Source organism: Eriocheir sinensis, chromosome 55 (genome assembly GCF_024679095.1).
Source record: "Eriocheir sinensis breed Jianghai 21 chromosome 55, ASM2467909v1, whole genome shotgun sequence".
NCBI lineage: Eukaryota > Metazoa > Arthropoda > Malacostraca > Decapoda > Varunidae > Eriocheir > Eriocheir sinensis.
The window spans coordinates 5,364,743-5,381,957 of NC_066563.1; the positions used below are offsets into that span (position 1 = coordinate 5,364,743).

At 45.2% G+C, this 17,215-nt stretch overlaps 1 protein-coding gene across 3 annotated transcripts in view; it reads left to right on the forward strand.

Moving 5' to 3' along the window:
- LOC126983959 (glutamate receptor ionotropic, delta-2-like) overlaps window positions 1-12,251 on the forward strand; it is a 28,177-nt gene extending 15,926 nt beyond the window's left edge. The window contains exons 2-11 of one of the 3 annotated variants that reach the window (XM_050837229.1): window positions 1,397-1,597; window positions 3,257-3,420; window positions 4,913-5,038; window positions 5,624-5,786; window positions 6,684-6,925; window positions 7,074-7,258; window positions 7,683-7,913; window positions 9,187-9,365; window positions 9,690-9,831; window positions 10,799-12,251. In XM_050837229.1, coding sequence (XP_050693186.1) covers window positions 1,397-1,597; window positions 3,257-3,420; window positions 4,913-5,038; window positions 5,624-5,786; window positions 6,684-6,925; window positions 7,074-7,258; window positions 7,683-7,913; window positions 9,187-9,365; window positions 9,690-9,831; window positions 10,799-10,987 — 1,822 coding nt within the window. In that variant the 3' untranslated portion in view covers window positions 10,988-12,251. Of the gene's footprint in view, window positions 1-1,396; window positions 1,598-3,256; window positions 3,427-4,912; window positions 5,039-5,623; window positions 5,787-6,683; window positions 6,926-7,073; window positions 7,259-7,682; window positions 7,914-9,186; window positions 9,366-9,689; window positions 9,832-10,798 lie in introns of all 3 variants that reach the window. The other 2 variants (XM_050837230.1, XM_050837228.1) reach the window with 2 other exon arrangements.
- The last annotated feature ends 4,964 nt before the right edge of the window (window positions 12,252-17,215 follow it).

Below are 17,215 nucleotides of genomic sequence, written 5' to 3' on the forward strand. Positions count from 1 at the left end.
GAAGAACGTATGATTTAGTTTCCTGAGTGTTGCTTTGATGTAATATTAAATTGCACTGCGTAATAAGACTATGATGAAAAATAGGTGATGGTTTAGTAATGTAAAATATAGGAGCCAGAAGGGAGTAGAGAGGTTATGGAGGACGAAGTAGAGAGTTCATAGAGTTTAGCCAAGGAAGTTCAGCTCATGGGAGTGTGATGAGGATGGAAGAGGAGAGGACTGAAAGTAGGTTGATTATGATTGACGGAAAGCAGATACGTTGGGATAAAAGCGATGTACAGAGAATGTTAAACGAAAAGGAACATTTGAAGGTTGACATTAAAGGAGAATAAAGATAAAAAGTAAAAATAAGAAATAAAGGAAGAGGTGGAAGGTTGACAAGCGTGTGAAAAAAAATAGGAAGTAGATGAAAAGGTAAATAGAAAAAGGGAAAAGAAGAGTAAAAATAGACTAGGAAGTAAATAAATGTTTAAAAATAGAGATTGAAAACAGGGGGGAGATAGAATAGGAAGTAGATGAAGACGTATATATGAAGTTGAAGAAAGGAAATGGGAAAGACAGAAAGATAGAAGAGGAAGTAGAGAAAAAAATAAAGATGTAAACGAGGGGAGGGGGGGGGGGGGGGAAAGGGAGGTAGAACAGGAGGTAGATAAAGAGGTAAAAATGAAGTTGAAAAAAAGGGTAGAAAAAAAAGTAGAAGGAAGAAAAGTGGGAGAGAGGCAAGAGTGTGTGTGTGTGAGATAAGGGAGAGTGAAACGTTGACTTAGTTTGTAGAGGATGGAAAAAAAGGGGACCATAAAACCTCGACTATCTTTGTGTGTGTAGTCGATCGTTCCCTTATGCCTCCCCTTCTTCCTTCCACCGCCTCCACCTTAAAGAAGAAAGGACGTATTTAAGGGAAGGGGGTGGGGGGGGGGTATTTGAAAAGAAAAAGCCCCCTTCCCCGTCCCCACCTCCCCCCTACTCCCAAAACCTGGTATAAGATGGACTTTTGGTATAATTCTGTAAGTAGATAAGAGTAGGAAATGTTATCTGTGTATTCTGTTTTGCCGTCTTAGTGTAAATAATAATAATAAAAAAACATTGTAAGGTGCTGGATGAAGGATGTTTTTAGTGATATTTCTAAAGATAAGCCGCGTATAAGGAAACACACACACACACACACACACACAAGCCGAAGCAAATATCCACAAACAAACAAACAAACAAACAAACACCCGTGAATAATTAAACTCTCATCTACACAATACAACTCAAAAAAAAAAAAAAAAAAAAAGCAGCTAATCGCTTGTGAGTGTTTGCATGGCCGGGAGCCGCGTGTACCACCAAAGAACTTCAGTATTTACTCTTCCAAGCGAGTGATTAACTTTTCATATTTCTTGGATTGTTGAGGCAGATTCGTGCGGGCTGGAGCGGCGTTCGGGGAGGTGGTGGTGACGGTGGCGAGGGGGGCGGAAGGGGAGAGAAACGAAGACCTGCCATCCGCTGGGGACTTCAAGAACGTGTTTGGGTACCCGTCAGCCGAAGGGGCCAAGTTGAGCTGTCGCGCGGTGGTTCTCGTCGCTCTAACTCCCGCTGACACCGACCTGACGCTTAGGTGAGAAGTCGTGTTGTATTTGTTTGTAGAGGACGTGTTCCAAGGGGTGGTGAAAGTAGGTTAGCGGTAGTAGTAGTGGTAGGAGGAGGAGAAGGAAGAGAAGGAGGGGTAGAAGGAGGAGCTGTAGCAGTAGTAGAAATGGTAGTATTAGTGTTAGTAGAAGTAGTAGTAGTAGTAGAAGCGTAGCAATAGTAGAATGGTAGTAGTAGTAGTAGTAAGAGGAGGAGGAGGAGGAGGAGGACGAGTAGAAGTAGTAGAAACGGCAGTAGAATCCAAAGCAACAATAGCATCATTAGCATCAGAAACCATTGACCTTTTTACCGTAACACACGTAACATATTTTCCATCCTCCCTCACATCATCCCCGGCCTCTGAGCAACGTACGAGCCTCCAAACACAGCTCCGTATAAGCAACTTAGCCGCTCGCCTTCCTCAACTCCCACGACACACACGGAGATCAAAGCCACCAGCACACACGCGAGCAATCATCACCGCCGGCCGCCCCTTCAAGCAGCCAGACCCAAGCCCGCGGGGACATGAAGTGGCGGGAAGGCAATCTGAGTGGCCGTCACCAAATCGTACCTTAAACTACTACTACTACTACTACTACAACAACTACTTCTCTTTTTTTTTCTCTCTCTCTTCTCGCTCTTCTTCTCTTTCTATGCTTGTTTTAAGAATCTTGGTATACTCCCCTGCTCCTCCTCTTCTTCTTCTCCCTCTTCCTCTTCCTCCTCCTTCTCCTAATAATAATAATGAGACTGTTAATAGCTTCGGCTCTCGTGATGTAGTCAAGGAGAACGTGGTAATGGGGTGCAGAAATAGGTTTAGACAGTACCTCAGACCCATCGAACTACTGTAAAAGACATCTAGAAGGAAAGGAAAGGACATATATAGAGACCGTACCTTAATCTGTGTTAGAAGCGGTACTCGTGATGAAGCCAAGGAGAGCGTGGTAATGGGGTGTGGAGTAGATTAGACAGTAATTCAGAGCTACAAGTCCACTGGAAAAGACATCTAGAAGGAAAGGAAAGGAGATATATAGAGGCCGTAACTTAATCTGTATTAGAAGCGGCAAACGTTATGAATCTAAGGAGAGTGAAGTAACGGTGTGTAGCAATAGGTTTAATCAGTGCCTTAGAGCCTCCCGTCCACTGGAAAAGACATGTAGAAGGAAAGAAAAAGAGATTGTTATGTAGAGTCCTTCAAAACAAACCTTACTGAAGTCCTCTCATTCTTTTTTATTTTCTCGGAACAGCGTCTGGCGGGCTTTTTTATTGCCGTTTTGTGTTTTTGGCCTTGAGTTGTCTCCTTTGCTGAAAAAAAAGTAATTGTAGTCATCATCATCATCATCATCGTCATCATCATTACCAGCACCATTGTCACTGCTACGATACTTAGGCCGGTATGATGACACTTTCGCTTCGCACATCAGCATTTCTAAAGGTCAAAGAAGGGATCAATCGGGTTCTAATATGTGTTCCTTTAGGTTCACGGTTCAGAGGAAGGGTCACACTACCACCAGGCCCATAAAACTACTCCTGGAAATGCCCACAACTCCTACGAAAGCCTAGATGTTCTTGGGCGACGAAATGTCTTATGATATGACCCTTAGTTCCTCTTACGCATCTTGACGAACATAACCTTCCGTTTCCGCAGCTTCGTGGAGGCGGCGGCAATGTGGAGGCTTTCAGACACCCGCGTGGTGGTGGTGGGCGTCCAGGGAGGGGCGGAAAGGGCGCTCCTCCACCCCAGCCTCCGGAACACCGTCCACGCCCATTACCTGGCCCTTCCGCTGCCTCAGAACGCTTCAGGAACGAGAGGTGAAGGTCAGAGGCAGCCTTGTTATAGTTACCCTTCTTACACTTCCTCCCTCTCCCTGCCACGCGACTCCGAAAGAGAAGTAAATCCCAAGAATCACATTGTTATAGTTTCCATCTCCCTCTATTCCTCCCCCCTTTGCCGCCTCAGGGAAAGGAGGTGAAGCTTAGGAGTTGCTTTAGTTGTCCTCCCCCCGACTCCTTTTTGTCACGTTTTCTCTTATTCACTGCAGCGGGCCGACTCGAACGAACTGCAAATGGAAAAGTGAATAGAAAACGGCTGAGGGGTTCCCAGTTCCCGAAAAATAGTTATTACATCTCTATCGAAATTATATTTTTTAGAGAATTACTTGCAGGAAATTCAAATGTAAATAGTCAGCGAATAAGTGAATTGATAGACGCTGAAAATAGTAATCTGATGAAAGAGGCTGAACGTTTGATCATTATAAAATTATCATTCCATTGAGCGTTAATAATTCTCCTGAACGAATCTTTATTGAAAATCATCCGCCTAAAAAAATAATGATGATAATGATAATAATAATAATAAGACTGATAATAATAATAATGATAATAATAATAATGATAATAATAATAATAATAATAATAATAATAATAATAATAATAATAACAATAACAATAATAATAATAATAATAATAATAATAATAATAATAATAATAATAATAATAATAATAATAATAATAATAATAATAATAATAATAATAATAATAATAATAATAATAATAATAATAATAATAGTAAGTGGATAACCTCTAGCCATTTTCTATAATGCGTCTTGGTTTAGTGTTAATTGTAGTAGGTGTTAAACGTACACACACACACACACACACACACACACACACACACACACACACACACAAAATGTTAACAGGTGTTGCTAGCTTGCCATCTATGCAGGGTGTTTGTACATACATACATACATACATACATACATAAATACATACATACATACATGCATACATAAATGCTTACAGACACGTTCAGCGGATTGGAGACAGACAGATAGACAGATGGGAACACACACACACACACACACACACACACACACACACACACACGCCGCTCCGGTAGCTCAATCGGCTAGAGTGCTGCGCTGCAAGGCTTCACGGCCTAATAGGCGGCGGTTCGAGCCCCGCTCAGGCCAGATTCTTTCCGTTGACTAGGAGTGGTTACTGTCCCCCCTTAAGGAAGGAGAATGGGGTGTGTGGTGTGTAAGGTCCTGGCAGTACCCAGAGATCGACGATAAAGAGCACTTGCTCACGTCGGGAGGGTACCTACTAGCGAAAGCGAGTCCATCTCGTGATCAGGCCGTGGTGAATTACTCACTCACACACACACACACACACACACACACACACATAAACAAATGTGGACATAATAGTATTTGTGCGGTGCAGTGTTTGTCTCTCAACACACACACATACAAACACACATACATACATACATACATACATACATACATACATACATCAGCAGGTGGCGGGGGCGTTGCTGTGTATGGGCGGTGTTTGTACTGTGGCCGTGGCGGGGAGGCTGCCGTGTACCTGCTGTGCCGCGCCTCCGGGGACCCACAGGTGTGCCCCCTCGCCCCGCCCGCAGGTAAGTAGGGTCGGCGCCTGTTGGTGAATATTTACTGAAGCACTCCTGATGGCGCTGCAATATTAAGTCATGTCCTTTAGTGCGCTCTCTCTGTGTGTGGGGGGGGGAGGGGAATTGGGGGAGGGAAGGGAGGGGTGTTGTCTGTGTGTGTGTGTGTGTGTGTGTGTGTGTGTGTGTGTGTGTGTGTGTGTGTGTGTGTGTGTGTGTGTGTGTTTCTCTCTCATCTGTATTGTCTTTCCCTTTCTTTCCTTTCCTTATCTATCTATCTATTTATCTATTTATTTATCTGTGTCTTCATTATTATTATTCGCTTCCTCTCCTCCCCTATCTTCTCATTTATTAGTCTGTTTACCTCTATATATTTATCTGCGTTTCGTATTAGTGCCCCCCTCCTTTCCTTTCTCATTCAAATAACTATCTATCTTTCTATCTCTATCTATATCTCCTTAGTCCCACCCTCCTTTCCTTTCTCATTCAAATAACTATCTGTCTTTCTATCTCTATCTATATCTCCTTAGTCCCACCCTCCTTTCCTTTCCTATCCATATATCCATTTATTTACTATCTCTATCTATGTCCCCTCAGCGCCTCCCGTGGACATGCAGGGTCACTTGCTGCGAGCCGTGATCATGGCGTACCCTCCCTACCTCCTCATAGAGCGCGACAAGGCCGACCCAAAGCGCTATCTGCTCCAGGACTCCCCAGATAGGAGGGTGCTCTACGCTCTTGTCCAGACCCTTAACTTTACGTGAGTGTGTGTGTGTGTGTGTGTGTGTGTGTGTGTGTGTGTGGATGGGTGGGTGTGTAAGATCGTATTGTCTGTTTGGAACGCCTCTCGTTGAAGTTGTTGGGATTTTCATGACCCGTTTGCTCATTACGCGACTCCTGGACCTTGAGCGGAAAAAAAAAAACCCTGAAAACCCGGTTAATCTCCTCTGTGGCCTTGGGAAATAGATTGGTATTCCTAAACGCGTTCCCCTTACACATCAGTTACTTCCAAAGTCCGATAAAGAGATCAATCGGGTTATCATGAGTCCTTCTTTACACTCATGGTACAGAAGAAGAGACAAACTACCACCAGGGTCATAAAACTACCCATGCATTTTTTTTTTTACGTCGCGGCCTATTGCGCCGGTAGGCTTCTTCCCGGTGGGACCTGATGGTCGGCCCAAGGCATCTTCCCGGTGGGTCCTGATGGTCGGCCCAGCCCGTTCTGGCGCAGGCGAGTGTTTATAGTGGCGCCATCTTGCATTGGCTCATGCTGCCCCCCCGGAGCTCATCTTTAATCCTAGAATCTAGAGTCCCGGTTGATAGGTGGTCTTCTGGACAGCATGTAGGTAATTTTAAGCCACTCGGCGGCGGCTGAAAAAAATCCCAGCTTGGTGGCACGGGTCGGGGATTGAACTCGCGTCCTCCTGAACGCGGAGCCGTCACTCTGTCGACTCAGCCACCCAATGAGAAAGGTTTCAAACTCCAACGAAAGCCTTGTCAAATAAGTATGCTTGGGCGCCGAAAGGTTAAAAAATATGGGCCATGGAAAGTCGTAGTGAGAGCCCAATACGTTTAATAGGTTAGGTTAGGTTAGGTTAGGTTAGGTTAGGTTAGGTTAGGTTAAGAATACGGAGCCTAGCCTCAACACATGCAGGTACGAGGTGATGGAGCCAGAGGACAGGCAATGGGGAATACTTGTGAGCGACAAAGACTGGAACGGCATGGTGGGGATTCTACAGCGTGAGGAGGGCGACTTTTCCTTCGGCCTGTCCCCGCACCCCAGCAGACACAAGGTCATCTCCTTCTCAACAGCCTACTACCAAGACCGCCTCACCATCCTCTCCCCGAAGCCTGAACCGCTCTCCAGACACATGGCTATCGCGTGTCCCTTTTCAGGTGAGTAAGGGGAAGTAACATCGTAATCTACCTCTCTGTCTATCAATCTATCTATGTTTCCTTTTATATCTCTCTATCAATCCCTGTGTGTATGTACCTTTATTTTTTTTTTCAGTTTTTATTCCTGTCTGTGTGTCTCCCTGTGCAGTTGGCGTGTGGTTGGTGGTAGCGGTGTCCACGGCGTCTCTGGGCGTGACCATGTGGCTGCTGCAGAGGGCCTGTGCGTGGCTGTACGGGGAGCGAGCCCAGGGGACGTTCTCGGCCTTCTGCTACAGCTGCGGCATCCTGTTGGAGAGGCCGCCCGCACACATCCCGCGGCACCTCTCTGGAAGGGTGAGGACACGGTGGGAATAGGGTGAGGATGGATGTGAAGGGGTGTGAGTGTGTGTTGCGGGGATAGGGTAAGTAGGGGTGCTGTTGCCGGCCCGGGGCGGTGTGGGTACGGTACGGTCACGCCCCGCTAACGTGTTGGTGTAGTGTGAATCAGCCTTTAAACATCTCGGCGCCTCAGTTTGCCTGTTTGAAAAGACTCTCGTAGTTAAAGTTTCCGAGATTTCCATGGCCCGTGTTGTGATCCCAGTGACAGTTTTACCCGACTTCTGCACCTTGAACGGGAAAAACATCCATGAAGACCCGGGTAATCTTCTTTGTGGCCTTGGAAAATAGTCTTGATGGAAGCCTGAGACGTGTAAACATCGGGATTTCGCTTCCTTACCTTTTACCTTACCTGCTGTCTTTACCTATATGCTTATCCAAGGTTCTGGTGGGCTGGTGGCTGCTGACGGCGATGGTGCTGACAACGGCGTATCGCTCCTCCCTGGCGGCCGACCTGAGCGTCCTGTCCTTCCCTCCGCCGATAAACACCTTTCAGGATATTCTGAGTCGACCAGGCTGGACGTGGGGCAGCCGGGGGTTCCACGGCAGCACTTACATGTTCTTCAACATGAGCATCGACCCCGTCATATCGCAGATTTCAAGGGGCATGGAGGTAAGGAGTATTAGTAGCATTTTTTGTTATAGTGGTAATATTTTTTTTTTATAGTGGTGATGGGATTAGTAAAGGTGACAGTAAGGAGAATGGTCACGTTAAGGAATACCAGGTTAGGGGAGAAATAACATGATTCTATTCGGAGATGAGCACCGAGGCCACGCGCAGCTATAGCGTATGCCCCACACATAACCGGTATCTGTCCAAATCCCTTATGCAAGAGTTATCCAGCATCTTCATTCTCTCATCCCCTGCTTGACCTCTCCTCTGGACACCCTTCTAAACTATTTTTTATTGGGGCAGTGTTTTGCCGGCTGTTTTTACCGCCCGCAAAATAATTTTTCGGAAGGTATTGTTTTCAGCTGTGTATTTTTTTTTGTCTGTACCGCGATAACTTTTGAACCATAACAGCTAGGATGTTGAAACTTCATAGGTGGACTACCAATGGCCCCCCACCAAACGAGTTCGATTTTCAAGGTCAAAGGTCAATGTCAAGGTCACCGAGGTCAAAAATGCATATTTTCACATTTTGAGCACTCCTACCGGAGGGTGTTGGCAGCGGGCGGTTTGCCCTCATTATAGTGTCCAATGTCTAGTTAATTCCTTTATTTTTTTTTCCCTTGAGCTGCTTCCTTCACTGTATAAAAAAAAGATCTTATTTGAGTTTTGAGATCGGTGACTTAAGGGTTAAGCTTACGTCTCTTTTTTAGTGAGTGGGCGGGATGTGTGATTTTATATGTGTTATTCAGCTTGGTTTAATCACGTGCTGGACTCTGTATCTTTGTTATGAATGGACACAGAAGGACCACGCGACATCTATTAGCACTTATGACGATGCTGACGCGGCGTGGCATCCGTAATAGTGCTCCTGATTGATGCTGTTAATCTTGTGTGTAGGCGTTTTTATAAGTCATTACGCTGGTGCCGATGGAATATCATTGTGTATATCATTACACTATATTTTGGCAATTGCTCTATGATGAAGATATTATTGTATTGTATGTGTCTTTCTAAAGGTGATTGTAATGTAGTTTAGTAAAGCACTTCTATAATTTAGTGGCACAGTAAGTCATTTCGCAATCTCATGTTTGTGTTCCTCATTCATCCAATTCTATATTTTTGCGTCTTCCTCGTCTTGTTCCAAAATAATGTTACTCCCTTTCCCCGTTCCCTTGGAGCTTATTTTTGATCCTCTATATAAAGTTTTATCTAGAGTCCGGGTTGATCAGCCACCGCCTTCTTATTGATTTAGTAAGTTTCTCCCTTCTTTCAGATCCTCGACCCTGAAGCGGGCCTGAGGCGGGTACTGGACGGCCGCTTTTCCTTCATCATGCACCAGTCCGAGGTCCTCGTGTACGTGAAGGCGCTGTACGAGGACGGGGACAGAAAAGGGCCCTTCCACATCGGCACGACGCGCTACGCCAACCCTGCAGGGAACGCGGTAGGAACCCGGTGAGTCAGGGGCGCAGGAACAGTGGCGGGAAGTAAAGGAACATCTGCAGGGAAAATGACGGCAAATAACTGCAGAACAATTGAGCATTCTTTCGTTATCTTTTGTACTCATTTATCGGAGGAGCTTTTGGCGAACTTTTTTTTTTAGGATCATGTGTTACTCTTTACCTTCCTTCGTGTTTTACCGTAAGAAAGACAAAAAGACTTACTCAGGTTTAACTCTTTCACATTAGGAAAGACGCGTGTTTGACTCTTCGCCTCTCCACGTTTTTTCCGTGGAGAAAGAGAGAAAAAGACTGACTCGGATCTGACTTTCTCCCCCAGGAAAGGCGCGCCCTTCCTCGACGCCATGAACAAGCGCATTCAGGGGCTTTTCGAAATGGGAATCATCGACTTTTGGATCGAGGAAGGAAACTCCATCCTCGCCCGCCAAAGGAAGCTAAAAATACACAACAGCAAGTCCCAGGTGAGCATCTCTCTCTCTCTCTCTCTCTCTCTCTCTCTCTCTCTCTCTCTCTCTCTCTCTCTCTCTCTCTCTCTCTCTCTCTCTCTCTCTCTCTCTCTCTCTCTCTCTCTCTCTCTCTCTCTCTCTCTCTCTCTCTCTCTCTCTCTCTCTCTCTCTCTCTCTCTCTCTCTCTCTCTCTCTCTCTCTCTCTCTCTCTCTCTCTCGCTCTCTCTCACTCTCTCTCTCGTTTTCAGCCCAATTAAACAAACAACTTTAGCCACTTAGAGTTAACCTAATACACTCTTTGAATCCGTCTACTTATGTCGGTGATTTCGTTTTCTCGTATTTCTTTTTAAGACCTCACAGTTTACGTATGCAACTCAAAATGGCATGCACCGTTTAGTATCACTGTTTTTATTTTATTAAATTGCACCAGCCATTATTTTTAAGCCTCATATTGTAGCAAGTGATATCAAACAAAGGTACATCAAAGTAACGCAAAAAAAAAAAAAAAAAAAAAAAAAAACATCCACGAGAAGTTCAAATCATATGTGTTTATTTTACATTCACGTTCCCTCAATGTCACATCGATCTTTATTTTTTTTCCTTTTTCGCACTTTTCGGCATATGCACAAAGTAACACGTAGCAACAATCCTCAAAACTCAAATGACATACTTTTTTTTTTTACATTCACATTCCCTCAAAGTCACACCGATAGCCATTTCTCCATTTTTTGCACCTTTTCCACATACACACTTTGCAACTGTCCTCAAAACACATATCATAAACAGTTTTCACATTCACATTTCCTTTGGCGTGCACCGACCCGCCACGTCTCTCTTTTCCGCACGTTTTCCGCGTCTACACAATGGGTCGCCTTTGATGCACTCTTTGTAAACATAGCCACGAGTTCATCATCATCCATAACCCAGCCGGCGACCTTCTCATGCATCGCCGAGAGCTCCACTTCACGTCTTTCCTCTGCAGGGGAGTCATGCCCTCTCAGCGCCTCCGTGGCTCGCGTACAAGAACAGCGGGAGAGGCGAAGTTGTGCTGGGGCTCGAACATCTTCAGGGCGCCTTCTATCTTCTCTTCCTCGGCCACGGCATCGCTCTTCTTTTCCTGGTGGTGGAGAGAATCAACATTACTCTCACCTCCGCTAAGCCTGTCCTGTGATTACGTCTCGTCTTGGTGTCTTTATAAGCTTTTGTGTCGACTTAATTCGTCCTTTTCTTTTTCTCCTTAGTCTCGTTATCACCCTTGTTCTCAATCAACCCTCCCCCTCACCTTATTCAACTTATTGCAACGTCTTGTCTTGGTGTCTTATAAGCTTTCGTGTCGACTCCGTATGTGTTATGCTTTTGTTTTCCTCCTTAGTCTCGTTGTCAGCCTCGTACTCAACCTCACTGTCTCCTATACCTTGATCGTCCTATGGCAAAGTCCCGTCCTGGCCTGTAGTAACTCCTCAGTCGTTTTTATTTGGTGTAGTGTTACTGTTTCAGGTCTTATCCTCATGTTCGTCCTATATGGTGAAGTCTCGTCCTGGCTTGTATTAACTTCTCAGCCGTGTTTGTTTGGTGCAGTGTTACTGTTCCAAGTCTTATCCTCATGTTCGTCCTATGGTAAAGTCTTGTCTATATGGTAAAGGCTTGTATTTACTCCTCAGCCGTTTATGTCTGGTGTAATGTTATTGTTTCCAGTCGCATCCTCGTCGTCACCTTACCATCTCTGTCCTGTGGTAATCTCTCGTCTTGTCGTCGCTCAACCTTTGTATGAACTCTTCGGCTGCTTCACGTTTGCTGCGATATCACTGTAATGACCTCATGATGCAGACAAGACTAGTTATCGTACTCGTTCTTGTCTTCACCTTACTACTCTGTCGCCTCGTCTGTTTAATGGCAACCTCTCGTTTTGTCCTCGTCTCCGTTTTCGTATTAGTTCATCAGTAGCTTCACGCTTTGCTATGCTATTACTGTAATGCTTTCACTATGCAGACAAATGTAGTTATCGTACTCGCGTCAGTGTTGTCTCGTGACTGTAACATAATCATTCACCCCTGTATAAGGATTGTGTCCATGGATGATTGGTGGGTGTTGGTTTGCCGTCTAAGAATTGTAATCATGAATAGGTATGCTCTTCTGATTTACTCATCCGGTTGGCCCATCCCTTCTCTATAGCATGACAAGGATATAGAGTTGGAAAAGTTGGATGGGCCATAAAAACTGCAGACACACTACCAGCTCATAAGTTGATTAATCGTATTGGGAAAGCTACGTATGATTGAATGGGCCGGAAGGATGTGTCTTAAGCAGTGTACTTGTTCTCAGTCTTGATAATGGATGCAGATTTATTTTCTATGGTAAATTATTGTGCTCATAAATTAATTGCTGCTGGGTTTTTGTATATTTTTCGCCCTTAGTAAGAAAGCAACACATGTAAATATGGTATTTTCATTAAAGTGTCTCGCCCTTCATGTTGCAGACGTCGTACACTAACTAAAAAGACTTCATATATTCGTTTTTTTCGACACCGAAGCTCAATAAATACTTCAAGGAGAAATAACAGTACAGAAATACAGTAAGACCCACTCAAACGGTTATCTACATGACAAACCGAAACCGACCCCTCTTCTGACCTCTCGTTCTGTTTTCTTATGTCGGAGCAGCGTATAGAAAACTTTTTTCTTACTGTTTTTATGTTTTCTGCCCTTGAGCTGACTCCCTGTAGAAAAAATAAAGTGGTGCTGTATGGCAACTACCTGACGAAATGGCAACTCAGGCGTGACGTCAGAGTGAGGTGGGCAGGCAGTGCGGAGTGACCACTTGACTCGCCGCCGTGTAACGAGGTACGTGTTGAGGTGTTTAGTGAGTGACGAGTGGCAAGCAGTGACGGGCGTTGTAACCTGAGGAGCCAAGGATCGAGTAGACGGGGAAGGCCACGCTCCATATGTGATCTTGAAGGTAAAGTCGACGGTTGTGATGTTTGTGTTGGTGATGATACTGTAATTGGCTTGTTCCCCGCTCCACTTGTTTGTTTTTATTAGTGTTTTATTGTTTTTGTTATTATTTAATCTTCTTGTTCTTTTTGGTCTTGTTTGTACCGCTATTGCTTGTTCTTGTTCTATTTTATTTGTCAATCTGTTTTCGTGAAGTATTCTTGTTCTAGTTCTTGTTCTCTTCCCCACCTGTTTGTTTGTATTCGAATGTTATGCCTAACTTAACATTCAATATTCTTTCTTCTGTTCTGTCGTATTGCATTGGCGTTTCTATTGACGATTTTTGTTCTATTTTCTTACTCTTTTCATTGATCATTGTTCTGTTTCTTGTTCCCCGCGCCGCCTGTATGCTTGTGTTAATATATTTATGTCTTCCTATTACCATTGCCCCCATGTGTCCTTACTGTGTCACGCCCTGTATGATGTGTGCGTTATCCTGACGTTGAAAGTTTGGTGTGTGTGTGTTTGTGTGTGTGTGTGTGTGTGTGTGTGTGTGTGTGTCGCTCCGCCTGAACGCGTAAACTCTGGTTAATAGTTACCCTCCTAGTTTTCGGTGTTGTTATTCACGAGTTTGTCTGTCTTAAGGGGGAAGAAGCACAATGAATTAATCAGAAGGTAAAATAAAGTCAATGAATCCATCTTGTATGAGGGAGGAAGGTGATATTTTAGGGGTTACTTTTTATAAGGGCACACCTCGCGCCTCTCCCCCCTTCTCCCCCCTTCTCCCCACGCCTCCTCTCTTCCGCCTCCTTTCCCCCTCCCCCATCCTCCCTACCTTCCTCACCCTCTCTTCCCCTACCCCCATCCTCGACCCCCTTCCTCTACCCCCTTCCTCTACCCCCATCCTCTACCCCCATCCTCTACCCCCTTCCCCTTCCCCCATCCTCTACCCCCTTCCTCTACCCTCATCCTCTACCCCCTTCCTCTACCCCCTTCCTCTACCCCCTTCCTCTACCCCCATCCTCTACCCCCTTCCCCTTCCCCCATCCTCTACCCCCCTTCTCTATCCCCTTCCCCAACCTCCTTCCTCCTCCCATCTCCTCCTTTTCCCCGCCTCACTCTCTCCCCACCCTTCAAACTCTCCCCCTCTCCCCTCTCCCCCACTTCCTACTCTCCCTTCGCCCCTCCCACTCCTTCCCCCGCCCCTTCCCCCTTCTCTCCCCTTCTTCCACCCCCCTCTTTCCTCCCCTCCTCGCCCATCCCACACGCCCGTTAGTAGTACCCTGATTGTGTAAAGATCTTGTTACCAGCATTACTCGACTCGATAGTTATAGCAGAAGTAAACTAATATCGACTTAAGTAAGGTATCTAATTATTACCGTAAGACTAAGGAAAGAGACGCGGAATGACTCTACATGGTTAGTTGTTTGACTCTTATTCATGAATGTTGGTTTGTTAGTATTTTCCTCCTTTTTTCTTTACTTTGTTTTGACGGATGGACATTAAAATTTCGCCTTGTCGATCGTGCAGGTCTCCCTATGTCAATTCCTCAAGTCATAACGTTCACACACCACCTCGAAACACAACGAAATTCGGATGGACACTAAAACTTCGCCTTGTCAAACGTCCTTTCTTCACCGCCTCGATCCCTAAAGTCATAACATTCACACTACCTGGAAACACAACGAGATGCAATGAAATACGGATGGACACTAAAACTTCGCCTTGTCAAACGTCCATCCTTCACCGCCTCGATCCCTAAAGTCATAACATTCACACTACCTCGAAACACAACGAAATACAGCGAAATACAACAAAATACGATGCGAAGGGGAGCCAATTGTCAATCCATAACACTGTAACGTTCACACACTACCCCAAAATACAACGAAAAACAGCGAAATACAACAAAATATGATGCGAAGAGGATCCAATCGTCAAACCACAACACCATAACGTTCACACACTACCCCAAAACACAACGAAACACAGCGAAATACAGTGAAATATGGTGCTGGAGGCGAACCTATCGAGGCCTGTGAACACTTTGAAGCCTCGTTCCTCTCTCCAGGCAACGGGAAATTCACAAGAACGAATATTTAGGCTGCAAGGCGCGGGCAGGAAATAGAACGAGGCGGGAAGCTACCTCGAGGGTGTTGTTGGCCGGCCCAGGAGGTAATGAGGGAGAGGAGGAGGAGAAGAAGGAAAAGGAGTTGAGACGTAAGAAGGAAGAGAGATATAGAGAAGAAAGTAGAGAAGGAAGAGGATGAAGGTGAGAACGGGAAGAATGTAGGAAATTTAGACATGTAGGAAGAAGAAAGAGCATGTAAGGAAGAGGTGGGAGTAGATAAGATAGAGTAGAATGAGAGGAGGAGGAGAAAGTAGAGAAGGAAGCGGAGGATGAGGAACAGTAGGAATAAAGAGAAAGGAATGAAAGAATAGGAAAAAGGATGTTGGGTGGAATTGGAGAAGGTAAAGAGGCAAAGAGGAGGAGGAGAGAGAAAGTAAGAAGAGGAAGAGGAAGTAGGAATTAAATAAATGGATGAGAAGAATTAGGAGGAGAAGGTGGAAGTAGAGAAAGTAGAAGAAAATGAAGAGAGGAGGAGGAAGAGAATCATAAAAGGAGAAAGTAGAGAAGGAAGAGGAGAGAAAAAATAGAAAAAAAAGAGGGAAGTGACGGTATGATAGGTGGATTAAGGGAAGGGAAAAGAGGAAGATGATTAAAACGAGACAAGCAGGAAGGAGAAGAGGAGGAGGAGGAGGAAGAAGATGACGAGGAGGAATACTGAATAAGGAATGACATGAGAAGCTAAACGAAGGAAGGGGAGGAATGATAGGAGTTTGATAATGAGAAGGAAGAAGAGGAAGATGATTGGAAGGAGGGCGTTGAAGAAGAGATTGAGGGAAAAGGAAGATGATTAGAAGGACAAGAAAAAACCCCCAGCAAGAAGAGGAGGAGAAGGAGGGAGGAAAGAGGAAGAAGGAAGAAGACATGGTAAGTGAGGAGGAGGAGGATAAAGAGGAGTAATGAGAAGAGGTGGAGGGAAAAGAAAAAAGATTAGAAGGATAAGAAAAAAAACCCCAGCAAGAAGAGGAGGAGAAGGAGGGAGGAAAGAGGAAGAAGGAGGAAGACACGGAGATAAGTGAGGAGGAGGAGGAGGATAAAGAGGAAAAGTAATGAAGAGGAGGAGAGGTAAGGAAGGAGAAGAAAGGAAACGAGATGAGTGAGGGTCCTCCAGGCTCTCTCTCTTTGACCACTGAAAGTCCTCAAGGCGTCCACTTCCTTGGTTGCCTGACGCTGGATGGTCTCAGGATTGCCTCGCGACTTCCAAAACTTATCGACTGGCTGCCCGTCTCGCGTGTGATGCAGTTAGCTCCCTCAGCCTCCTCCTCTCACCCCACCCCATCCCCTCCTCTGCATTGCCCGGAGTGAGGCCTTAATTTAAAGCTTCATGAGCCCTTTCTTCCCACCCTCGAGGCCTACCCTGGGTTATCGCCGTTAGAATATTGCATGCCTCTCAGCCTCTCCCTCGTAATTTTTATCAGTTTTTGTGTTTTCTGAAATTTTATGGTTGCTGTTGAGATAATTTGCTAGCTAGAGTGTGTGTGTGTGTGTGGGTGTGTGGGTGTGGGTGTGGGTGGGTGTGTTCTGGAGGAATGCTCACAGTAATATTCTTTCTTAGGTGTCATTTCAAGCAACAGTGAATTTAAGAAACGTATACTTGTTCGATAAATAATTAAACCGTGTGGGTGGGAAGGGATGTGTGTGTGTGTGTGTGTGTGTGTGTGTGTGTGTGTGTGTGTGTGTGCAGGCCAGACAATACAAATGACACATATCTTAGTACAGAGTTGAGTTAGACCGTTGAAAAGAAAAAAAGTGATAGGAGAAAATGCTCACTGTCGTCGATCTATAGAGACCCTTGATAGACGCTCCGGAGAATAAGGTTTGAGTGCCTTAAAGGAGGATCCAATACTTCCCCTCGAGCGTAATTAGGATGAAAGAGAGGGAGCGAATTCGTTGTGATGTCTGCAAAGGGGACGAGAGAGCGATAAAATGACTCCAAAGTAAGGGACGAATTGGCGAACGAGGCAGGAAGGCCATTAGGGCTTACAAAGGAGATAAAGTGTGAGGATTGTTTAAAAGTACGAGGAAATAATCGTTAGCGAGACGAAGTAGCCATTTGGAATTAAGGTGCTCTGAAAGGAAATATTGGTTAAGGAAATACTGGTTAGGATGCTTTGTAGGGAGGTAACAAGGAAGGTAGGAAGCATAGGAGAAGAGGGAAGAGATGGACTAGAAAAGGGCGAGCAGGGAGGATAACCAGGGAAATGGGAAGCATAGGAAAGTAGGGAGGAGATATAATAGAAAAAAGGGAGAGAGGAGAGAGTGGGGAAAGAAGAAGCATGGAAAAGGAGAACAGGAAACGGAAGAGAAGAGAGAAGAGGGAGAGGTAACCAGGAGGAAATTG